Here is a 26937-nt window from a genome sequence, read left to right as displayed (position 1 = left end):
GTGAAAACCTGTTAGCTAACTTGTATATATTAATAAAATAGATAATACTGAAAATACCCAGAAAGTCAGACAGCTTCAATGGAGAGAGAAAAACAAAGTTGATACTTCACATAGATGATTTTTCATCACAACATGATTCCTCTGCCAAGAAAACCTTAGTTGATGCCACCAAAGAGTCCAATGTGGTATTTTAATCTAGTTGGTAAATATGATGCCATTACTGACTTAGCCTTCAGGGGAAGTCAGAAATACTTAAAAATGGAAATTGGATATTCACAGCTGAATTTTCCTCATTGGTAATTTGGAATTTGAATATCTAAGATCTGCCAGAAGCCACTTATCACTAGCCACAAGCCTGACCATATTTTCTGATTCCAAATTTATTACCCAGCACCACTGGAGAAAGGATTTTTTTTTTCCTTTGCAATTTCTCTTGGGACTTGAATTCATCCTACTTGCTGGATCAACTCTTCATTGAGGAGTTAACCATCTTCAGCTGGTGTTCCCAGGCGCTGCCCCATTCACCTTCTAGCTAGGTCTGTGTCTACATGAATGGATCCTGACAAGAAGGGAATGAGACAGTGGTGCTATGTTAATACCATTGCCACACCTCAGGAGAGTAAAGGCAGAAAAAAGAAGCTCTTAATATTAGACAGAGTGCCTTAAATTTCCCAGTTATTTCTGACATAATTAATGCCACATTGACCACCGCCAGTGGGCTGATAACGCCTCAAACCGTGCATCTTGGCGCCTCACAGTTTGGCGGGCAGCAGCCTCCTTTGAAGAAGACCGCAGAGCCCACCTCACTGACAAAAGGCAAAGGAGGAAAAACCCAACACCCAACCCCAACCAACTAATTTTCCCTTGCAACCGCTGCAATCGTGTCTGCCTGTCCCGCATCGGACTGGTCAGCCACAAACGAGCCTGCAGCTGACGTGGACTTTTTACCCCCTCCATAAATCTTCGTCCGCGAAGCCAAGCCAAAGAAGAGAATGCAAAATACACTGGATCAGATTTTGTATAGTTCAGCTTTCCAAGTAACATCAGCACTCACATATTGCAATTTTTATCTGTGATGCAACTAGTTTTCAATGTATGCATAATTTCGCATTTGCAAGCAGCAATATTTTGTATAAATGAAACAACCTGCTCTCTTTGTGATGAAAGTGAAATTAGCTTTATATACTGCAGAGCTAGACACACAGGTCGCTTGTGCTAGGCTCTATGCACATTGGAGTGTGGCTGGTTAGTCTTCATTCTTTCATCCTGTAATTCTGTTTTCTGCAGGTTGGATCTTCATATCTAAATCCTAACAGGATTACTGTCAAGCTTTCATGTACATGAAAGAGGATCTTACAAGGTCTTTAAATGAAAGGTGGAGCAGATAGGTGCCAATAGAAGAGGCAGAATCTTGACAGGATTGGCTTACAATACAGCCAACTGCAACATCTAGCTTTTCATTTTTGATGTCAGCTTCAAGTTAGAAAGGGCCATTCATTGAAATACAACCCAAAACATTTAATGTTTGAGTTACTTTATTGCTATAAAAATAAAATTTGTACTTTTTTTTTCTTGCATGGATTCCAAGTTATTTTGTCGCAGATGTTTACTCCGCTTTCTTTTGCTGGTGAGAATTATTTTCCGTGGAACCTAATTGTCTAAGTATTGCTCACTGTACCTGCCTAAATCTTTCATTTTTGTAACATTTGTGCATCATTGAAATTGCATCCTAAGATCTGCAGATCCCTGCAGTATACACTGTTTAAAAGACTATTAGATAGATGCATGGAATGGAGAAAAATGGAGTGTTTTTATCACAGAAATTCTAGGCAGCTGGTTGAGTAGGTTGTAATGTGAGCACAGCACTGTGATCTGAAGGGTCTGTATTCTGCTACATTCCGTGGAGAGCCAAAATCCAAACCTAAAGACAAACATAAATAAAATTAGAATATATAAATCAGTTCTTTGTCAAATAATGTTCTTTGTGCTAAAAAAAACTGATTTCTGTGCATATGGTGATTTGTTTATTTTTGGTTTTTTTTAACCTTTGTAATCCTTCATAATAGTTGTGCCAAACTCTCCATGACCTTACTCCACCTAATAGCATCCAAGGACAGGTAGCTTAAGTTACTTGGCTCAAGATTAGCAATGATATAATCTTGCAGTCATGTATCAATTTGGAATTTATGTATAGTTCCCATTAACCTTTTATTTTTTTTTTTACACTGGTCCAAACTTCTGAGCTAATATTATTACACCAACATATTTTACAATCCGTTGCAGAAGGCAAATAGTATTTTCAAAGTTTCCATCACTCTTTTTAAGTGAAGTTAGCAACAAAGGTAGATTCACAAGCATCTTCCTGCATAGAATTTATATTTTTCAAGACTGCTTGGAATTTGCCTTGATAATTAGCACCTATCACTTTCCAAAGTTAAATGTTGAAGATGAGTCTGTCAATTAATTGTTATAAAGAGAATATAACTGAGGCATGAAATGCCTCGACTGTCAATATTTCTCAGTGGCTGAAATGCCATAATTAATTGAATGATTTAAAAATACAGTGATGATGGACTCTTATTATATTTTTGACATATACCATATACGTCGACATACCAGACAGAATTTAAACCTTAAAAATCTCACCCCCAAAACTAAGGGTCAGCTTATATGCCAAATATAGTCTCTGAATCTTAACATCTCGTGGTTTAGAGTGATGGAGAACAGCATAAAACATTCGCATAACTCCTACCACTAAATATTTTCCGATTGAAACTCAAGTTTGGGAAGCTGAATTAATAATAATGTTATACTAAAACAATAAAAATGCATTATAAACCTGTCTAACATACCTTAAAATAACAGTACAGCAGCCAAAGCAGTAAAATCAATTTCACGTAAATGGTAAAAATATGCTCGACACCATGCATGTTCCTGTAAAGGAACCAATGTCTAAGTGACGTCACTAGTGTTTATGTTACACCAGCTGGGAACGTTTGATACATATAATGGTAGGTAATTTACTGTATTTTGAAATGAATTGGCTGCATTTTAAATAGCCAAGACTGTGTTGCTTAATAATGTCCTTAAAAGCATCGTTCCACTGGTCAGTATGATGGCTGATAAAAGACTATTGATGCAGTAAGCTCTCAGCCATAAGTTTTATACATAAAACCTACATTTTAAGTTGAAATTCTGTGGGTCATCTGATACACTGTATCACTTAGTATGCCGACATATATGGTAACTTGAAGTTATCAAAATGTTTGCTCAGCTTCTAATAGCGTGCAATCATTCAACTTCAAATATATCTTCAGAAGATTTGGGTCACATAAAAATAGTCAATCTGTTTAGCTTCAGAAAAGGTTCTTCTCTGGCCGCATAATAATCAGGAAGTGAGTGTACGCGGAAGTACAATCTTTATCAGCAATATCCCTTTGCTGATTGCAAAGGTTTAAACATTAAAATAAATCCGCCTCAGTGAATGATTGTTTTTCATCACATGATCTTACACAGGAGGAAGGATCGGGATTTATGCTACGCTTTTCCAGTGTGATGAGGAAAGTTTCCCTACTCCGTTGAATGACGATGGCCAGGAATTTTCTGCAAGCAATAATGAAGCACTTTTCAGGATTCATCTTATCTTTATCAGACTTGTTAAGGAGAACCCTATGCATAGGGCAATGATCAATCAGTAGGAGCGACAATTTGTCAAGGAGGCAGAAAAACAAGACGTTAAAATCAAGAAATCTCAACATTTAAATTATTGAACAAGTTGTATCTTTCTTATCCCGGCACTCTGTGGTCCAGCACATTTGAATCTGCTGCTGTTTGTACACATTTGCTACAGGAAGCGCGGGAATCAAACCCTGGACCTGATCACTGGCGCTCTAAAGGTGTTGCGCTAACCGTGCCTCCCCTCAGTATTGTTTCCTGTTTTAAAGTTCTATTAAATTTCACGCGTTGAATTATTTTTCAGCTTCAAAGAAATTGTTCAATGATAACTCTGGAACAACAATTTCCTATTAATAGACAATAGACAGTAGGTGCTGGAGTAGGCCAATTGGCCTACACCGCCATTTATCAGATCATGGCTGATGTTTCTCTTTCAATAACCAATCCCAGACTTATCCCCATAACTCCCCTACCCACAAGAACCTTACCCAACTCTCTCTTAAATCCATTCAGCGAATCCGTCCCCACTACCCTCTGTGGCAATGCATTCCACAGATCCACAACTCTCTGGGTAAAAAAAATTCTCCTCATTTCTGTCTTAAATGGCCTTCCCTGTATTCTTAAACTATGCCCTCTAGTCCTAGTTCTCTCCCATCATTGGGAATATGTATTCCAATTTCACCCTGTCAAGCCCTTTGATAATCCTATAAATACCTCAATCATGTCTCCCCTCATCCTTCTAAGCTCCATCACATGGAATCCCAGTCTTTCTAGCCTATCCGCATATGACAATCCTGTCATCCCGGAAACTAACCTTGCAAATCTACCTTTGATATGTTTACATAGGGGGCAATTTCTGTTTTCCAACAGTCTCTGTGTTCCGGCAATCGCCAGGTCCCAAAGTGGCCGGATTAAAAAAGGTACAACCTGCACCAAAATGAAATAAGACTATTTTAAATACATATGAATAAAGATCAAATTAACAAATAACAATCTGCTGGAGGAACTCAGCGGGGTCCAGCAGCAACAGTGAGAGAAGAATTGTCTTTATCAGCAAGTCCTGAGGAAGGGTTCCAACCCAAAGCATCGACAATTCTTTTTTCTCCCCCTTTGATCCATTGAAGCTCCACCAGCAGATCGTTTCAGGCTTCAAATTCGAAAAACTTCAGTCTCTTGCGCCTTCTTCAATTATCGAAATTCACAAAAAGAGAAATTAATAAATGTTTTAAAAAAGGAGAATTATAATCTGCTAAATTAATTTTCTTTTGAGGGGATAAGAATCATGTGAACACAGAAACATTAAATGGGCCACTCCAATCTGCTCCACCTTTCAAGGAGACTGTGACGTATCTGATTGTAAGATATTTATGTTCCTGTCTCCCCTGAAATCTTTTCATTTCCTTGCATATCAATAACACTCTGAAAGAAGGTTTAGCTTCCTGAACACTTTTGGATATATTTTATGGATTTTGGCCTGCTGATCATGAAAATCTCCTTAAAATTTTCCAATCACTTATCGGTTTTTGGATGTTATCTTTTTTGTGATTTCCTGTCATATTTTATATTTACTTCAAGCATATTAAACCACGAAGTGCAGCATGTCATTAAACATTGGACTTGGACGTCTTCCCCGCTGATCTTGGTGCCATCAGTGATGAACATGGTGAACAGTTTCATGGACTTGGACCCCTGCCCCGCTGATCTTGGTGCCATCAGTGATGAACATGGTGAAAGGTTTCACCAGGATGTTGCGACCATGGAAAAGCAGTATCAGCGCAACTGGAATCCATCGATGCTGGGCACTGACACGAGGCATCAGACACTGAGTGCAAATGAAAGTCAGCGGCAAAACATTTGTAGATCAATTAAACTAATGCAATGTGTCAGCATTATTATGGAATTAAACATGCTAAATTTAATAAGAGTTACTTTAATTTTTCTCCAACTTCCTACTTGATACAGAAAATCTGAAATTATCTTTATGTTCAACTTGAAGTTGTTCACCAAGTTACCTCGATTTTTTTTTATCTCAGGGTGATACAAGCCTAGTCAGTCCATCGTCTTTTCAAAAGACAATCTACTCAAGCATCTCTGTTCTGCTACCAATATGCTTACATCCTTGAATAAATAAGGAAAACAATACTGTAGTCAATACTCCACATGTGATTTCATAAAGCATAATTCTATGAAATATCACATCTTAAATTATTTTTCGGGTTCAAAGAAATTGTTCAATAACTCTGGATAACAATATTTTTCAAAAGGTTTGCTTCCTGAAAGAAAATTTGGGATTATGATGGACGACTTCAAGTTGAACACAAAGATCATTTCAGATTTGTTGTATCTCACAGGAAGTTGTAGAAACATTAAATTAACTTTTATTGAATTTAGCATTAAGCATATACTCGCTACAAATGGAACAGAGACATTTCCGCTGAATTGAATCTTCTTGAAGACAATAAATGCTATTTGTTAAGTACACTCACAATGCTATTTCCTGAAGAACATGTGCAGCAACATGTAATGTATCGATGTAATGCACAGCATCTGTGTATGTGCACTGCTTTGATAGCCTATCTGCATCTATCCTGACTAAGCATGTCCAGGCTCGCTTGGAGTGACCAAAACAGCTTTCTTTGTGGGCAATACACTAGTAGACTTGAAATACGACAGCAAATAGGTTGTATCTAAAAAATGGTACGTGATCGTAAAAATTTAAGGTGATTTTTGTAATAAGGCATAAAATACACCAAACATTGTTCAGGAAGCAAAATCTTCATTGTCCAGTGTAATTATTTGTTAGTCTGTTATTGCAATCTCTTTTTCTCCTCAAGGATTAATAATGTATCAGTTTACTGAGGCATAATCTGCATACTATAGGTCTTAAATTCATGTCATCACCAAAGACTATACTAATGTGCCCTTTGGAACTTCCAGGTTTCTACTTTGAACTATGTATGCCAGTGATGGCATAGTTCTCTTACCCAGCAATAAAGATCATCTCCATTATCATTCACAGTTGCTGGTACAGCAGGTTCCAGGCCTTTATGATGTTAATGATCACATGCCACCTGCAGAAACATTGCAATTTTAAAACTGTTGCCATTCTCCTCAACTTTTATGGCTTATCAAAATTAAGCTTTGCATCCAGTCTTATTCCATTAAACCTCACAGCTGAGTGACATTGCATTATCCATTTCTGTAAATTAGAATCTGAATGCCAACTCTTCTGTGTGAAATGTCATTTAAGCTTTACAAAAACAGGACTGCAGTACATTAACAGTAAGCGATGTACATATGTATCACACTGATTTGTATCATAATGGACTGGTTTACATATTTTAACATGATTTTTAATGATATGCAATAGATCTCCATCTCAACACTTTAACATGTGGGACGCTGTGATATCATGCGGGGCCTACTGGGAACTCCGCAGTAACTTAAATGGAAATGTTTGTGATTTGCTTTAGCTTCCTCAAATCCTTTTTTCTAGCCCAGGATGCTTCATGCACACTCATCAGGTGACTTTTCTCCCAAAGGTTGTCATGTGAAGAACATTTAAGTAGAAGGTCTGACATGCTGATTCTTTGGCAGAGAAGCTTGTTAATGCTTCAACTGTTTTGTTTTATCTCATTGTTTCAGTTCCTGGCTTCCCTTACCCAGCCGCCACAGCAGCAGCAGCTTACAGGGGTGCACACCTGAGAGGTCGGGGGCGTACGGTCTATAACACGTTTCGTGCGGCTGCACCACCCCCTCCCATACCAGCTTACGGCGGGTGAGTGCAGGAGCAAAAAAAAAAGTCCGAGTAATTTGAAAAGCAAGAAGAATTTTTCCAGTTGAGTGAATGCTGGACTTGGCTTGGCATGAAAACTAGATAGAGCATGTAAACTTCCACTGTGATGTGCCTTGCCTAAAGTGGTGAAACGTGATCGTGGTGTCGCACCTATTAAGTTTATTTGTTTTTTTATAACACATGCCAAAACAACAAGGTCTGCTTGAGGCTGAATTACACAGGTTACAATAATCATGTATGAATTCCTTTTGATGATTGCAAGTTCTCGAGGAGATTGGACAGAGTTAAAAAAGGAAATAAAAAATCTTCAGATATTTGCTAACCTTAACCTCACCATCTCCGATATCATTAAACATGTCTTCTGCAATATGCAAAATTTAAAACTCTTCCAGCAATTGGTGCACAACCCGTTGAGTTACTCATCAAAGAGACTCCTTTTTAGATCTCAAGTTTTATCACTACTTCTCGGATTCAAACTACATGCCAATAGAGACCAGCTTTACACTTGTTCACTGCCATGCGAATTTGACACCTGCAATTTAATTCATTTAACATCAAGTTGACAGGTACGTTTTAACTAGAGCTATCCAGCTTCAGTGGAAAACAGCACTTGTGAAGATGAATAGCTGATTCCATCCCATCACTTCCACACCAATCATGTTAGGTAAAAACCGCTTCCTAAATTTAGAATGGAAAATTATTCTCATCATATCGTTGAGACTTGGATCCCCATAATATCAGCACCTACCCCTTACCAATGAATTATAAACATTTACAGGTGTTTAATTTAAAAAAGGTGTTCATTCAGGTAATAAGAAGGGAGTGTAAATTCATGAATGTGACCAAGGAGAAAATCATGCATTTCCACCATTTTCTTAGTAATAAATAATTAGGATGGATGGAAATAAGGCTTTAAAACATTCAATGAATTTAAATTTGTGGATATAGATATTGTTTAAACAGAATGGTGGTGTTGGGACTTAGAAGAGGGGATCAAATATGTCTGGGTTGTGTAGAGTGATAAGTATGATGGGCAAGTGGCAGGATGATGGCAAAAGAGATCATGGAGGATGGGGGAGGTTCAAAGGTGATTGTTTGATGGATCATGAGTCACAGCACCTGGGGGTGCAAAGGATGGTGGGCATTGTAGTGCTTAAGTGACCAGTAAGCATTCTGACTGTTCACCAGTAGAATTGTAAATCCATTTACTTTCTGAACTAATTAATTCTAACCTCCCTTTGTCTGCCTAAATAATGCACCAGGAAACTAAGCGAGCACTCATCTCAATAAAACAATTAGAGCATTCCTCTGAATACCCTGTGTGAGCACAATTTTCCCATCAGAACATCTCCTCCCCATTACCTTTGAAAATGAGTTTGAGATGGTTAAATTTATTATCTTCTATTTGATCCAAGTATAATATGTTACATGAGCATTGATGCTATGTTGCTATAGTTACAAGCCCAAATTGACAAAGGGTTCAGACAACGTAAAAGCATCTGATCAATTTTTCAAACCATTTCTCGAGTTACAGTACCAATGGCAACATAATTTTATTTGTATAAATTTACTTTATATTACATTTTTATTTCAAGGATTAGGAAAGTGTCTGCTGGAGACTGTGAAAGCTCCAGCAAAAGATAAGAGCCAAACACAGATTTTAATTACATTAACACGGTGCAAATGAAAACTATGAATGAGGAGAATGTTTGGAGCGTCTTGAATCAAACCTTTTTTGAGATCCTGGCCTCTGCTTGATCCACTGTCTTTTTCTTAAGATCATACCATTATTCTAACTAGAAGTTTCATCCTGCACAGATCCCTCTTGTTGTCTGGAAGAATTTATTTATCTCATTTTAACCCCTAAAATAAGCTTTTAGGGACTTACCTCTCTATTTCTGCTGCCAGAATTTAATTTTGTTCGTTTTTTATACATCTATTGCAATCTCTTGAACTGTTGAACAGTCACACATGAAATAAACCGAGCGATGCTACTTTAGTATTGTGAGTTTTCAGTGGTAAAGTTGAATTAATTTCCTCCTTTGCCAAAATGAGAAGCAGGAAGCACTTTGGAGGATCACATGTCACTTGAGGTGCAGGAAGTCTCTTTTTTTGAGATCTGGTCTGTTTTTCCCCCTGAAAGGCAAAGTTCCTGATTTACCTGTCGAACTTCTTTGCTGTTTCCAGTAGCTGCCAACCTGCTTTCATCTGTGGGAAAAGGCAAGGTATATTAATTTTTTCATACCCAATTTAACAAGCAGTTAGTGTCCAAGCTACACAATAGAAGCTTGATTGGCATAAGATCATGAGGCAAGTTCCTTATTTTGGTAGGTGTCTTATTGCCTACATGTTGGTAATGGAGCAATCAGGAAAGACGGGTCTTTGGTTGGTAACAAATTTCAACGTCCATTTTCAGGAGGTCCAGAGGTATAAAGTTTATCTTGATGTTACTTCGATTCTTCTTTTATGCTTTGACCCTTGACATTCATGATTATAGTGTGGGCTCTATTTTTGTTCATTTTTGCCAGTTTTTCATCAAAAAAAACTGAAAGTGATCTAACTGCCAAAGGGCTTAATGGGATTGTCTTAACTAACTTCAAAGTGAATGTGTGTAGAATTATTCTGCCAGGGAAAAATATTATTCAAGTAGATTGCAACGATGTGGTGCAAAAGGATCTAGAACCAAGGTAGAGATTGAGAATCATTTAAACCGCAAGGCATCAAGGAATGTAGGGAGAACCAAGAAAGTGGTGCTGAGTCCGTTATGTCTGGTAGGCTGATATGACCCATTCAGCACTATTGATGAACAGATGGACCTTGGGGTTCAAGTCCACATTTTCCTGAAAGTAGCGACATGTGGCCACTGTTATGCTACGAGTGGCTGTTGCCCGATGGACATGGCTCCCGAGACTGATCCTACCCATAGCCCTTTGCCTCTCCATTCCACTCTGCCTTGATCAGTCAATGAGGTTGACAGCTGTTCCAGTCTATAGTTAATAAAAGCCTATCCATTTCACAACTTCAATCTGTTGATTATTGATGGTGCATCACAACACAAACACATAGGATGGTGAATAAGGCATTTGGCTTGTTTGCCTTCATAGATTTGGCCATAGAATATCAACATTGGGACATAATACTACATCTTTACAAAACACTGTTTGACTACACTTGGAATATAGTTCCAGTTGCCACACTGCAGAAACATGATAAGTTCATTAGAGATATATATCGAGTTAAATCTGAGTAAGATTGATATGTTGCACTTTTGGAGGTTAAATCTAAGGAGAAAGTACAGGTACAGTTAATGGCAGGACCCTTAATGAAATTGATATACAGGGGGATCTGGGAATCCAATTCCATTGCTTCCTGAACACAGCCAAGCTAGTAGATAAGGGGGCAAAGAACATAGAGCACTACAGCACAGTACAAGTCTGTACTCAGCCTTCTGGTTTGTCCATCCAAAAAAAGGTGTAAGGAAGGCTTGCCTTCATTGGTCAAGGCATTGAGTAAAATATAAGTAAGGAAGTTAACGTTGGAGTTATGTAAAAGTTTGCTTTGGCTGCCCTTGGAGTTGTGTGTGCAGTTCTGGTCACCCCACTGTGGGATCGAAGGCTTTGGAAAAGGGTACAGAAAAGATTTACCCGGATCATTCCTGATTTAGAGGACATGTGCTATTGGGGGAAAATGAGCAATCTTGGCTTGTTCTTTTCCATTACCTCAGAGGCTGTGAAGAGAACTGATAGAAGTTCATAAAATTATGTGAAGCATAGATTGGATAAACAGTCAGGATCTTTTTTTAAATACTAGAAGAGGATGCATTGAAGGAGAGGGTGGTGTGGGGGGGGGATATGTTTTTAACACAGAGAGACCTGACCAGATAGAATAGTGTCCAAGAGGCTGTTAGATAGACATGTGAATAGACGGAGAGGTAAGCATCATGTACAGTAAGAAGAGATTTAGTTTAATTTGTCACTGTGTTTAATACAAATAATTAATGAGTCAAAAGGTGCTGATTTGTTTGTGGTCCGATGTAAAATTATAAGCGACATATAAAAGTTAGATGGTTGGAATTTCTTTGCCATAGTAGGGGTATCAGGAAAAAAAGAGGCCATGGATTTAAGACGAGTATGAGGAATGTGAAAGGAGAGTTAGGTAAGTTCTGATACATAAAGAATGGCTGATTTCTGGAGCTCACTGCCAGAGAAAGAGATGGAATCAGATGCCATTTCTACCTTTGGAGACAGTCTGACATTGGAAAATATAGTCCTAATGCAGATAGATGAAATGAGTGCAGATAACCAAAAAGGTTAAAGTGGGCCAAAGGGCTTATTCCTGTCCTATACGACTCTTTATAACTATTTCTGCTGTAACGAATGGAGTAATTTTAAGAGGGTGATTGTCCTACTGCTGCTCCAACTTCTTGTTTTCTTATTTTACAGTATTCCAATTAAAGCAAAACATTTGTAGAGTTCAGAAAGAAAAATGCAAATCTCAGCAGCTCAGGCAACATCTACAGTGTGAAATTTTGTTACCATTTCCGGTCACTCTGCTGTCACTAGACTCAGACAAGAACAGGCTCGAAGATGCAGAGAAAGCTTGGAAGAGACGTAAGAACTTGAGGGAAAGTCTAAATTAAAAGAGCTGATTAGACCAGACCATAAGACTACAAAAGTGTCAATACAGATGATTTTCTGAAATTATCAATTAACTTACAATTTTTTTTGCGCTTTATCACTCTTCAATCAAACCGTTTAGCTCCAGCTCTTCCTAATTCTGATTGAAAAGTCATTGGCCCAAATAATTATTGTTCTACACTCTCTATAGATACTGATGGACTTGCTGTATATAGCAGTCAATGCATGATGACATGTATAGAAGCTTGTTTTCCATCGCAGCAGGAAGGTAAACTCTTTGAAAGCTGGGTCTCAAGCTCAAGGTAAAGAAATTGGTAGCAGTGGCAAAACAATTGTTGGAGTTGCAATGCATGTCCATGAGTTGATGAGAGGTGGGCAGAAAGTACTCGTTTGTTCCTTGTTGTCATGAGGTGACACTTGCCATACACTTGGTGGCCTTGGTATTGTAAGTGCATTTCAGTGTCTGGAATGACATGTTGGGCGTAAAGGTGATGGACCACGACACATGAAAACATAGCCTAAGAAATAGAAGAAGTAGGCCATTCAGCCATTCAATGAGATCTTGGCTGTTCTGATGAAAGGCTCATCTTCACCTACCTGCCTTTTCCCCATATCCCTTAATTCCCCTACTTTGTAAAAATCTATCCAACCTTATCTTAAATATATTTACTGAGGTAGTCTTCATTGTTTTAATGGGCAGTGAATTCCATAGATTTACCACCCTTTGGGAAAAACAGTTCCTCCTCATCTCTGTCCTAAATCTTCTATCCTGAATCTTGAGGCTCGGTCCCCTAGTTATAGACTTCCCAACCAAAGATTTGTTTTATAATCATTTCTATAAATTCCCTCTCATTCTTCTAAATTCCAGTGTATAGCCCCAGATTACGCAATTTCTCCTCATCATTTAACCCCCTCATCTCTGGAATCAATCTGACACAGCAACTGTCCCATTTCCCTGTTGACCACAAGAGTAGAGAGATGTAAGGCATCCATAGGATACCAGGAAGCCTCCAAGGCATGTGTTCAAACTTGGGTAGGAGGATGCTACACTGGAAGCAAATGCCGGAAACGAAGCCCAAAGAATTTGATGTCACCAAGTGATCAAACTCAGAGATGGATTTTCATTTCCCTCCCCCACCACATGCATTGTATGTAAAAAGAGTCTGATTTTCTAATGATAATTTATATTGAGGACAGTCCTAACCTAACAAGAGCCATCAATTAACTGAGTGTTGCACCAAGACTCACAGGGAACACTTTCCCATCCATCAAACCCTCATGTCTGGCCCATCTCCCAATCAAATCATGACCATCACTGACACTATACATTTTGGCAAAATAATGTATCATTAATTGCATCTTGCAGAGCCAAACGTTTATCCAGCTGTACCCTACTATGGGGGGGAAAAGAAAATTAAAGTCTAGCTACAGTTTATAATAAAAATCATAGAACATGTTGGTCAGCTGTTTTCCCCAATTCACCAAGATTCACATATTTGCTTAATAAAGAGAAAGTTCTTCTCCTTATTTCCAGTTCCAACCCTACACCCTCACCAACCCTTGTGCTTTTATCCTTTCAAGAATGCACACCTGGCTGACCAGGTAATGAGGGAAAAGACCGCACCTCTCACATGGCCTCCCACTCACAACTGATAGCTCAGATACTGGCACTCGGTGTACTGCAATAGTGTGGAGCATAGGGAAACTGCTTTTGGACCATGATGAAGCTGTCTTTCCTAATAAATGTGTCCTGCAGCAGGAGGCTCAGATGAGGACCAGAATAGGATTGGTCACAGATGTTCATGCACATTGAAATGTTTGGTAAATGTACATTAATATCCCTGGTATCCAGCACCTATGGGAATTGGTAGATGCCGGATAAGTGAATCTTCCGGTTGCTTAACACTACGTGTTGCAACTAACGACGAGGCACTCCGATTTTAAACCTGTAATTTTTACCTATTTATTTTTGCGCCAGTTGCTTGAGGCAATTCTGAATAGCAGGGGTTTTACTGTATTTGCTTGCCAGGGAGTTTTGAGCCATATTAAGTCACAGGTAGATTGTTAGATTGTCCTGCTACAAGCTTATTCACGGTTTTTTTGAGCAAAATATATTATTTCCCATTCTCTGCTAGCTGATTTAAAGTTTTAGCCTTTGTTGAAGCACCAAAAGAAGCCTCCCTCTGTATGAGTGCTGTACTTGAAGCTCAGTCTGTCACTATCATGATTTAGACCACCCATGTTGTACATGTCATTAGGATCACTCAGCCATCAGTCCACCAACTGTTCATTAGGATTGCTGATGGACCTTCCCTGGGAGAGGCATTGATTGATTTGATCGCAAAATGTCTGTTTTCAGTCTGTTATTTGTTTTCCAATTTCTGCCAGTGTTCTTGCTGTTCCCTGTCAGGCAACAGCGGACCACCACTGCTTGTAGCAGAATGGTATCGTCCTTCCTTTACTGAAGCTCACAGCCTTGCAAAGGAATGGGAGGACAGGCAGTGAAATATAGATAGCAGGTACTTAAAAATGACACAAAGATACTTCATTTCAAAAGGCCCTGGATAAAGCCCTTTGATAGCATCCCAGACTGAACGAACAGGACCACATAGCAGCATACCTTGTGAACCAATGTCATATATTGTATAAGCATCTGTAGTTTTTATGTCATTGCTCCCAGCAATTTATTTGCTGGTTTCCAAAAGTAGGATTAACGTTTCATTAATTCTCCAGCCATAACAAGCAAATACCTGCTTCACAAAATATATATTCAAATACTTAAACATCTTTGGTGCCATCTTTACTTTTTTTTTCAGTGGACTAATCTTTATGGTGAAGTACTTGATATATGCCCTGGCATGTAAAAATGCACTAACAGGAATGTTTCTTTTTGTATGTGAATCTTGCAGTGTTGTTTACCAGGATGGATTTTATGGTGCAGACATTTATGTAAGTACTTGTGAAGTACATCAGGTTCTGTCCTCATTACCAAAGCCATTCTTCTTACAAGTTTACTCTGCTGTGCACCTCAGATTTTGCATTGTGTTAATGCCTTTCAGAAAGCATTGCACACAGCCGTATGTTATCCCAAAAATCATTGCTCATTTCCTCATATATTTTCCACCCAATTAGATTGAAATGGTATTTTAGTTTGTTCCGCTGTACGCCTCTCATTTTCAAAGTACACACAGGGTGAATAATTAAAATATTGTCATATGCAGCAACATTTATCTGTTTTTGTTTCCTTCTAATGAATAAAATTATGGCTGTTTTTTTGGGGGGATAATCTTTTCATTTAGTTTCATAACATTTCTATTTCGGGAAGGTTGTGCACATATTTCTCTGGTGGTTAAGATGAGTGTGATAACTGTAGATTTTGTAGTATAAGAATAATGTTTCTATTGCTAATGAATAGTGACAGAATATACGGAACAGAATATATTATTTTTGCTTGCATTCCCATTACTTAGTTTTCCTCCCTCACGCGGTCTTGGCATTTTTCATACTTTGAATGGTAAGGCTGGATCTGAAGTCAGCGCTAGGCCTCAGAATCCAAATTAAAAACTCTTTAAGTTATATTCCAAATTCATTCCCATGGGTAATCTCCTAGTTTCTAGTGAAATCATGATAACTTGGAGTGGTGGAATGCTCCAGCCCCCTCAACAGTCATTGGCTGGGATTTTCCTTATCGCCCAAACTTTCCTTGATCAGGTTCTCTGGCTGGTCCAGACAGTATCGGAGCCCAGTGATGAGGCCCTGGACACTGACCCCGAAAACTTTTGAGATCCCAGTGTTGAGACTTGTCTCAATTCCTTCAATTTTTCTGAATAGGCCTGATGTTCAAAAAGTTTTTAAAATATGAAACATTGGCTAATTATAATTAACTCGTGATAATGAGTTTATTGTCATGCACATTATGCCTTGTAAACTGAAATTCATACTTGCTGCAGCCTGACAGGTACTTGTAAAGAAAAATATCACGGTAAACTTATTGAATGAAATAATAAATTTGTAAGAGCGATTATAAATATTCACAGTAAACAGAAGCAAAAAAAGTGATTCGCAATAGTTCAAGCAGTCATTATGAGATAGAGCAGTCTATGTACCAAGCTTGTTGGAAATGAGCTGCTCTTGAATCGAGAGGTGTTTTTTTTTTCAGGCATCTGTGCCCTCTGCCCAAAGGTGGCACTGAAAAGAGGTTGTGATAAGGGTGATGGTGTCCCTAATGTTCTTGGCTGCCATCTTAAGGTGGCGCCTCACATAGACGTCAGAGCCTGTGAAGCCTTCTGCATTCCTGAGCATTTGAATTGCCAAACCAGGCTGCGATTCAACCTGCCAGTATACTTTCCAAAGTGCACCTGGTAGAGAACCTGATGGCATGCCAAATCTCTTCAGACTCCATAGAAAGTAAAGGCATTGGTGTGCCTTCTTCATGGATGTCTCAATGTACTGACTCCAGCAGAGGACTTCTGAAATATGGACTCTCAGGGACTTGTAGATTCCAACTCTTTCCACCTCCTTCCCATCAATGCCTCTTATAAAACAATGAATCAAAAATCTTATTTTGAAAACAAATCAACAAAAACCAATTTAAAATATTTGAAACGTGAAAAAAACCACAACAAAATTAAAAGAATCCAACTTACCTTCTTTTTTTTTAACCTCTCTTCCTCAAATGGATGTCATGCCAGAATTTGAGAGCAAGTTGCAGCACGGCTGCTAGGAAACACCTGCCATGGCAGAAATTCCTGCCATTCCGCAACACAGGCAAGCCATGACTTCACAAAGCAAAGTTCAGCGTTTCTCCATTGATCCAAGAGTCCGAAAACTGAAGCCATTCTTCCACTGAAAAATGCCAACAGTTCCTTGAGGAACTGGCAGCAAAATATAAGCTGTCACGAAAAGAATTGAGAAACGTACATTCTGCCAGATGAACTGGGTTAGAATTGATGTCTTGAGGCTCTTGTCTGTTACTCATCAGAAAGTCGTATTGAAGAGGTTGGACTGTAAAAGCTTGAATCATCCAGTAAAAAGAATTTTTTTAAATATTTTGTTGTCCAAGATTTCCATATTCCATGTTCTTTTAAGATATTGAGTCAATGCAATTTGCTAAGTGAAAAGATCATTGGATAATTGTTGCTTAGAATCAGAGGGGGTTTTAGAATCATCTCTTTTGTTTCACATATAAACCATATTTTATTTTTCTCATTGTTTATGCAATTGATATTATTTATTAGTTCTACAAAATCCAAAACAAGTTTGGCACAACTTTAATGCATGGATACCCTTTATACAAATGAAATTGATATAATTTCTTCTCTCTCTGAAATCAACACATTTCAAAATATATTGAAGTACACATTTGATCAGTACTGTGCGTTTAAAAAAAAAATGCATTTTATATCAAATTGAAAAATTGTGCCATTACAATTTCCCCATGGAAGTAGCATTCATTGAATTTTTTTTTGCAGAAGTAGCACAATTAAGGCTCAGCTTCTAAGTTTAAATTGATTAAATTTAATTGATGCAAATATAAAAAATGCATTAGACAACATTAGGAAATATAAATTACATTCTGGCTTCTAAGCCATTACAATTCATCTTCCTTGGACTATGAAAGATTAGGCTATGTAAAATAGGAAGCAAGGAACGCTTTCAACTTGAGAGTGAAAGACAGCATGAACATTTCTCCCCATAACTCAAAAGACTCCACGTAGAATTTTTTTTGATGATTTGGTGATTCCTAATTTGTAGGGATTTTAGGCTTTTAATGATTTAGAATCAAAGGCAAACTTGAAGAGGAATGGCTTATTGGGTTCATGAGTTATTCATTCTTTTTGCATTCAAAACATTATTTCTGTTTCATTATAGAGTAGTGTATCGAGAACCTGTGTATGGCAATAAGTTACCACAGGTATGATGAGCGAACTGTCACAGCGAATGTGGATTGCTGCCAAATGTTTTTACTGACTGTAAAATAAAGGGGAATTTATTGATTGCAGGAAGGGTTTACGCCAAATGAACATGAATGCCCTTTTGGGACAGTTCGGGTTCGCTAAACAACTTGAGTTTGGGGTGAATGGAGGCAAAATTATTATGAATGAAGCCAAACAGGGAATTTTGGCCGAATGCTCAGTGATCAAGACTTGCATAATTCTTACGTTTTTTTCCACTGCACTTGAAAGTGTACACAGTGAGGAGGCTGTCCCAAAGAATGATGGGATAGCCACTTCCAACCACATTATAATTAGTTCATAAATGGTGTTTGCTTTATCTACAGAGACTGGATTCTGTATGTTAATTGGCATGCTGAGATAATTTAGAACTGGTTGATCTAACATTGTGGCCCATTGAACTGGAGGCCTCTGCCATTTTCACAGTTTGACAATCAATGCATCACTGCCCACGATTTATTTTGTATGTGCATTTGTTTGTCCTGTTGCTTAATTGAAGACCCATAATGATCAAAAATTCAAAAAAATTATCAAGAGCTAATTTAATTAAATAATTTATATTCGGATGACCTAATTCTAATTTACACATTTCTTAATAATTCATTTTGATAACACGGCCGACAAATGCAAAATGATCAATATGTTGGGGTTATATTGAGAAGATTATATTGCATCTTCTAGTATTTTCAACACTTGTTTAGCAAGTGGCTCATTTATTTGCACAAAGCATGAGCTATCATTGAACAAAGTCAATGCATAAATAGGAATGTGATTATCTTTCCCAATCACAAAACTCAAATTCAAGCAAATAGTTTGGGAGTTAAAATGTTTTTTTGTGTGTGTGTGTGTGTGTGTGTGTGTGTGATGAATCACCCAAGCCATTAAAAATGCAAAACATTAATGTGGCATATTTCTGATTCATGGATTGCCAAAAAGAATAAAAAGTTAGATTTTAGAACAGTTCTGAGCTTGGACATGACAAAATAAATCAATGGCATAACAAGGTGTAATGATTTAGAATCCTATTAATATATGCATTTAACCACTCCGGTGGAAAAAATATTTGCACCTTTCTCTATCCTAGACTAATGATCTCACCTTGTCAAGGGATCCGAAATGTGGGAAGTAAAACACATCATGTTAACAGTGAATGTCTCAGTACACTGGTACACCACTGCAATGCGTCACCATGTTGTCCATGTCATTTACCTTTAGCTCTTTAAGCTTATCCACGCAAAGAATGATGTTGGTGTCTAATTTAGAAGTTTAACTTGTCAGAAGACAAATTATTTATTGAGAAAATACAAGTCCCTTCATCTGTGATTTGTACTTCCTTGAAAATGTTGAAACTGTTAGTTTATGGCATACTGGTTTCATCACATGCAAAGCATCTTTTGACATCCGATCTATAGGCTCGATCTGCCATCCAAAACTATACAAGTTCAATAGCATTGAAAATTGTGGCTGTCTCGCAGCAAACAAAATAAGCATTCTAATTTCTTTTGTCATTTGGTTAATCAAATGCAAGGCATAGATTTTGATCTGCTTCCATAAGTGTTGAAAATACTGTCTGTCCTCTGCTATGAAATTGCAAATGGACTAAGGTTATTCTTTTCCCCTCCCCCCCCCCCCCCCCCACCAGGGTGGGTATGCTGCCTACAGGTATGCCCAGCCTGCCACCGCCACTGCTGCCACCTACAGCGACAGGTAAGGAATTCATCCCTTCATTGATTTATTGTGTTGTAGTTTATGTGATGCAGTGCTGGTTTACATGGCATCTCGGAAATATGATTAATTATCACCCCAACAAATAATTGAGCTGTGAATGTGTGACAACCACTACATCAGAGAGTGATATGGGCTGCTCCACCCTGAGTGAGTAAATGGCATTGTTCCAAAAAAAAGACCACTGTTATGTAAATTTAGAAGCCCTGGATTTGCAGGCAATATAAGGAAAATATTTTCCAGTGATTCAGCTCTGATTTGCCACTCCTGAAAGAGATGGACTTACTCTCATTTAATTTGAAATTCCAAAACAAGTCCTGTAGAAACAAGAAGTAAAACACCAAGACCTCATTAAATCGGTGGAGTAATACTTCATTTTCAATCTGGGCACTTCCTAACTGGATGGTTTCTGTTAGCCTGCTCTCTGTTCTTCCTCCCTTTGCTTTCCCTTTGTCTTCCACCTCTTTCCCTCTCCATTCACCGAGTCTTCTCACCTCCCCCTGCACCTACCTCACATCCCCCCCCCCCACCCACCCCATTGCCATTTTTTTTTAGGCGCCTGCCTTGATGAAAGCCTCAGGCCCAAAATGTGGGTCATATATCTTCACCTTTGCGATAGAAAGAACACTTTTGGACCTGCTGAATTTCTCCAGCTTTGTGTTTTTTCTACAGAAGATAATTGAGCACGTTGGCTGCTTTGTCACGGTCTGAATTGAACTGCGCAGAACAAATAATTTATTGAGGCAAATTAAACACTTTTCAAGCAACATCTCAATTCCTTTTGCAGCCTTAATATATAAATTATAGAAAATTCACCCTCCAAGATAAGGAAAAGAAACATACCTCAGTTTTATTTGTGGCAAACCTAAAGATGGCTTCATGATATATGTTAAGCTCAGCTCGGGTTGACTCAAAGCTCAATCCAGCTTCACCCTGTTAGGCACTCAAGCGCTCAAAGACATTCCCTCTTCCACCAACTGATGCTCCATTCCCCACTGACAGACATTGCAAACTAGAATGACAATATTGCTTTCAATAACTTCCCCTGCCAAGTCTTGGATTACAGATCAATACTGTAAACAGTGGCCAATGTTGACATCTCAATCAGCAGATATCTGAGGTGTGACAAAGTTTACTCCTTGTTGATTAATGTCTGAGACCTTATATGATTGCCTTTTACCCCCAGTAAAAGATCATTTGAGCAGCACACAAAGTGCTGGAAGAACCCAGTGGGTCCATGCAGTATCCAAGGAAACCAATGGATTGTTGACATTTCACGCAAAGGATTTCCATTCTCTTGCTTTCTGTGGACACTGCCTGATCTTCTGTCCTTCCAGTACTTGGTGTGTTGCTCAAGTTTTCCAGCATATGCGATCTTCTCGTTTACCAAAAGATACTTTAAATTACATTAGCATGTCCAAACTAATTTACATATATAATTTGCAATAGTCTCACAAGTGATTTGCAAGTCAATATCTCTTAAGTTAAAAATTGTCTTTTTAAAGAGGAGTCTGGGTGTAGAGCGTGTGGAAAGAACCAAAGACTTGTTGATCCAAACCAAGGCTTTTATCAACTAAAAGACTGGAGCATATCACAAGTAGGTCGAGCAGTCCAGAATGACCTGGTCTGGCTAGGAGCAATCCTTTAAGACCTGCTAATAGGTGGGGCTACACTCTCAGCCAATCACAGTCATCCTACACGACCATCTGTACATAGACACATTGGTGATAGAATCTAGGTGTGGCTACACTCTCAGCCAATCACAGTCATCCTACACTACCATCTGTACATAGACACATTGGTGATAGAATCTAGGTGTGGCTACACTCTCAGCCAATCACAGTCATCCTACACGACCATCTGTACATAGACACATTGGTGATAGAATCTGTACTATCACATTGGGTAAGGAGAGCAGTAAGAAAAATAGGATATGTTGAGCAAATTAGATACAACAGAGGCAAAATGAATCAAATGGCCTGATTATTTTTGGTGTAAACAATGTAAGAAATTGGCACCAAGAGTAATTAATCAGTTCATTTAGATACAATCCAAAATTCCTTCAAATTTAATCGATTTCTTCCAGAATTCCATGCGGCAGAGAAACCCCTCCATGAGGGCTCCGTGCATACTGCCTTTTCTCTGCCACACAGAATTCTGGGAGGACAGTTCCGCCATCACTTGCTGCATGTATTTTATCCCCGACTTTCCCATGGTCTCTATAAATTTTGCGGCTTGTGCTTTATTTGCTGTTCCCACATCCGCACGGTCCTTTATAAAATTGTTTTATACTGGGCTGTGTTGTGCATAATGCTTAATTATGTTACAATGATTAGGCATAATTAATTTTGTTTAAATACAAGATCATATTACATTGATCAGAATTTAGTAAATTGAATACAAAGTTCATACCTCTTTTTAATCTTTTGTTTTCTTCACGTTCCTGCACTCACGCAAAAACATCATCAACGCGTCACTACTTCGCTTTGGATAGTCCGTGTCCCTTTCACATTGGGCTAATCGGCACGCAGGCATCTGACGACCCCAGGGATGATATTACCTATCTAGGCATCTAATGCCCCCCCCCTCCCCGCCCCGGCACAATTTGACACCTGCGTGGCAATTGAGGAGCATTCACACTGGACCCTTAACCTGTATATTGGCTGTTAATTACTCTGACAAGGTGCCAGTGTGAAAGGGGCTAGAGGAAGACAGAACCAGAGGAGACCTAGGGAAAGATGGGGGCGGAGGGAAATGGAGAAGTCCGTGTTAATAGCATTCACTTCGAGGGTGTCCAGATGGAATATGAGGTGTTGCAGACTTAAGTATTTTGCAACCATCAAGGTCAGGAATGGTGGCTGCTTTTGCTTTCACACCAATCCTGAATCAGAACTCCAAGGTATCTCTAATGCAACTTGTAATAATTTAGTTGCAATTTGAGGCCTTTGTACCACATTTGATATGTGTGCACACACTTGCCTTTGGCGAAGCTAACAAATTACTTGTATTTATTATTAACTGCAAAATGAACCAATTAGAAATAAAATTATTCAGAAGACTTTGAAGGCAAGAATTTAAATTGAAAAACGGGCCCATAGATGTGGATCAATGTTGGTCAGAAAGTGTTCTATTCTTAAATTTATCACTCAGATAAATCAATCAGATCATAGACAGTGCATCAAAGATAGATTTCAGAAGCAGTTTCAGTGGCATCTCAACTGGGAATTAAACATGTTTTATATCACATTGAGCAATTCGTGTTAATCATTCGTAAAGGAAAGTTGATTGGATGGATGATAATTGATTCGACCTGAACAGGTGTTCGAAATAATTAATAGTAAAATAGAACTTTCAGTTTACATTGCTCACAGTAGGATGTACAAGTGTTAACAATACTATCAACAGAATATTGAAGACTATTTTATTATGTGAACCAAGTTCACGTTGCCACTTGAATGTATCCATTCAAGTATCTTTGTCCAGGGGATCTGAAACAGAGCTAGGTTGTCCTACATTCCCTTATTCTAAAGATGCCATACCTCATCCATGTGAAGCAGACATATTAGCCATTGTAAAAGTTATCACTCTAATGTATCTTTACAGCATTCATCGCTTCAGTATTTAAGCAACAACTTTTCTCTGGAATTGGATTGGAAGAATTTATAACATTTTATGACCATTCAAAAATAGATGTTCTTATATTTAATCAAACAGTTTCACCCACAATTGGTAATTACATCTATTTTATCTGTCTTGATAGCTTGAGACATTGGTGTTTGCCTAGTTACTGAAGATTATTTCTTTATCTTTGATGTTTCTTTGATGAAATGAAATTATTTTAATCTTTTGAACCTGCTATTCCTTCATCTGGTGACAATAGTATTAAAACCATATTATTACAAAGCTCTCTAATGTAGGAGTTTCCAAGGTTAATTGTGGACTTGGATTTCTACCTTGTAGAACAAATTAAACTAACACAGCAAACTAAACCTTAAGTTCTCATTACCCTTTCATAATTTGATAGCACAATTGACCCTTGAAGTGTTCCGACTTATGTCAACTGATATGTCACTTGGATTCCCAGCAGGAGTAATCGATCTTAGCACCACTGTTACTTTCTATCTCTGTTCTCAATTTTTTTTCTGCCAGAGGAGGAGGGAATTACCTTTATAATTGGCACGCAGTATCTTTATCAATACTTTCCAGGTCCCAGATGGAATTTTGAATGACACTCTGGAATTTAGCATTTACCCATTTACTCATTTATTGAGATCTACTAATCAATTTCACAGAGTGGACATTAAAATAGTAATTTATGTTATTTTTAACTGAAATTCAATAACGTCACCTTGTATATTTTGGAAAATTGTTCTCTGTTAACCTATTTTAAGTTGTATCCAGTTATTCTTTGAATTGTGCATTCCCTTCCCTATAAATGTTCGTGCAGAGGCTTGGATTGTTTCAGGTTTGTTTCAACCTCTGCTGTGCTGTGGCACAGGGAATATGATGGATCTTCCCTAATACTTTATATAAAACCTGATGAAATTTTCTGTAAAATCATGAATGTTTTCCTGTCTCTTTTAAATTCAGTCAGTCTAATTCCTCTGTGAATTTTTATTTTGTCTTGTAAATCAGCAATAAAAGAACAGTTTCTTGTATGGGTTAAGAAATGAGATATAGAGGTGATTGTGATACCCATTTATATAACGATGGAATGCCTGGTAATGGCTGAATTTAATTTTTAAATTGCTAAAGCAAATAGGGCATTTTTAATTGCAATTAGTCATTTAAAATTTACATATATTTAAAGTGGATAGTTACAAAACATGACTTGATTACAGTGGTACTAGATTACAGCTGTCTAACATCATAATTCAATTGCAATGTTGACTGAATTTAACAATAAATATCTGGAATTCCTAAATCTACTCATTGCCTTGTTTATCTTTGCTTTGGAAGGTTCAGGAGTGTTAAGGCCGTAGAGTTTCCTGTGTAAGCAATGCTTTGAATCAATGAAACTACAGTATACTATTGTTTTCCAATTTCTAATCACTCCACACATTGTTTTATTTGTGTTATGTGAAAGGTGGATGTATGTTGTTTGCACGTTTGCACAAAACTTCGAATGCAATGGCATCTTCATCTCAAACTGTTGTTCTTTGACATTTTGTTCTATTGCCTTTTATATCATGGACTGAGTTTGAATATTTTGAGTGCAAAAAGCATATCTGAACATGCAAAAAGTGTGCCTTTTAATATTGTTTTGCAATGTTCTACATTTTTTAATGGTTTACATACAAATTTTATCTGAAGCAGTTTTGAAATGTAGTAAGATCACATGAATAATGGCACAGAAATAAATTGAGACCAACAGATGGGTAACAAATCACAGGACAAGTTAAAAACATGACAAGGGTCAGTGGTTGTATGGAATATTCAAACAACAACAGATCATTGAACACAGTTAACTGAACACACAGTTATCAGTTCTACACCCCTAACATATGTTAAACTTGTTTCAGAAAGGTAAACTACTCTTGTTTTTAAGCTTAATCACAAATAGCGCAACAACTGACTCAACCATAATGCATGTCCATAGCTAAAAATTTGTCACCAAGTATGCTGAAAGCATGTTCATTGAAGAGTATGTCATTACTAATGGCAATGTGAAGGATTTGACCCTTTGTCATTTCACACTTTGTAGTACTCCGAAGCCCTTTTGTACCTTATTGGTTTGGGGGACGAGGGGTGGATTGTCATTTTGTCAGTGCATATTCATATGATGGAATAATCAGTTTATCTGTAAAACTTATGTCACTTCTTATAGATCCATCACAAAAGTTCATTGTGTGGCTTCTTGAGTAAAGCCCCAGGGCAAGGATTTTTGCCTTGTGTTGGCTGCCTGGTGGTTTTGATTTGATTGGTGCATTTTGTTGTGTACAGTGTACTGGCTTGTATATCATAGCTTGCAACCAGGGTTCCTTTCTTCAAAATCATTGAATTACTCTATCAAAATATATGCCATTGAATAAATTTGGCTACGACTGTTTGCATTTCTATATCCATGCACATGCAGTTTGTACATTGAATGCAGTATCATAAACTCCAGTTTGCATGCGCTACACCAGTATGCTTTTAGATGCTGTTGGTATGATTTTGTGTAGACTTGAAGCTATTTTCCCATAAATGTTTGCAATAAATGCTTCATTTTGGTTATGGAAAACCAGATAGGGGAATGTTGGAATGCAAATTTTCAATCAATAACGTGTACATTACTTTCCTAAGTTATGTTTTTGTCCATTTAATTGGGTTAATAATAAAAAAAATTATATGAGATTAGCCTCAACAACAACTAAGAGTTGTACCCAAATTTTGTTTCATGGAAGAATAATGTTGATTCACAATACAACATGAAATATTTTTAAATCTTAAATTATGTGGTTAAAAATTATAATTAGCTATTTCCGAGGAGTAAATGATTAAATGTACGCCAGTCATTCAACCAAGTAAATATTACCTGCTTATCACACCGCTCCAAAGCATACATATAAAGGATATTTTTTAGATCATAAATCCATATGTATATGTTAAAATGGAGCTTCCTTTGGAATAATATGCTCAAATGCAGAAACTATGATTAATTTAATTTAAAACTCTACTGTATTAAATACAGAATTTACAAGGTGAAATTAAATTTATGAGGGCAGTAGCTAACATTTTACTACATTCTCATTATTCATTTTGCATCCTCAGAACCAATTAATAAAGGAGAGGGTTATATGCAGTACTAAATTGAAAATGGACTTGAAGAACAACCATGATATCTTACAAAGGAAAATGGTTCTGATTGACTCAATTAAAATGTTTAAGAGTAAATTCTAATGCAAATTCAGATTATATGTCTTGTAAAACAGAGCAAGAACATTTATCACAGTAATTTCAGGGAGAAGCAGAACTAGGTTTGATAAGTTAGCAGTAAAGTGATTTGCATATAAACTGATGATGTTAAGTAATGATCTAAAATATTCTTCCAATACTTATTTCGGCTTGCAAGAAGTTTGTTCAGTAGAATGTTTTAAGCACACAATTTTGTTAGCACACAATCTGCTTTGAGGCTTTATGCATAGATTAACAGCCCTGTAAACAAAGG

General features: G+C 37.6%; 1 protein-coding gene and 1 long non-coding RNA gene across 3 annotated transcripts in view; one reads left to right on the top strand and one right to left on the bottom strand.

Annotated features, from left to right (window-relative positions):
* Positions 1-26937, top strand: part of rbfox1 (RNA binding fox-1 homolog 1) — a 195769-nt gene that overhangs the window by 150101 nt on the left and 18731 nt on the right. For both annotated transcript variants that reach the window (XM_069906761.1, XM_069906762.1), the window contains exons 7-9: positions 7321-7453; positions 15018-15057; positions 19705-19769. In XM_069906761.1, the coding sequence (XP_069762862.1) occupies positions 7321-7453; positions 15018-15057; positions 19705-19769 (238 nt within the window). The remainder of the gene's footprint in view (positions 1-7320; positions 7454-15017; positions 15058-19704; positions 19770-26937) is intronic.
* The window catches only part of LOC138747497 (uncharacterized), a 62435-nt gene continuing 61956 nt past the window's right edge, over positions 26459-26937 (bottom strand). Inside the window, exon 5 of the long non-coding RNA XR_011347520.1 lies at positions 26459-26924. This is a non-coding gene — a long non-coding RNA (uncharacterized lncRNA). The remainder of the gene's footprint in view (positions 26925-26937) is intronic.

The sequence above is a fragment of the Narcine bancroftii genome, chromosome 12 (assembly GCF_036971445.1).
Source record: "Narcine bancroftii isolate sNarBan1 chromosome 12, sNarBan1.hap1, whole genome shotgun sequence".
NCBI lineage: Eukaryota > Metazoa > Chordata > Chondrichthyes > Torpediniformes > Narcinidae > Narcine > Narcine bancroftii.
The sequence above is the reverse complement of the archived record's forward strand: the minus strand, read 5'-3'. Positions and strand labels throughout refer to the sequence as shown.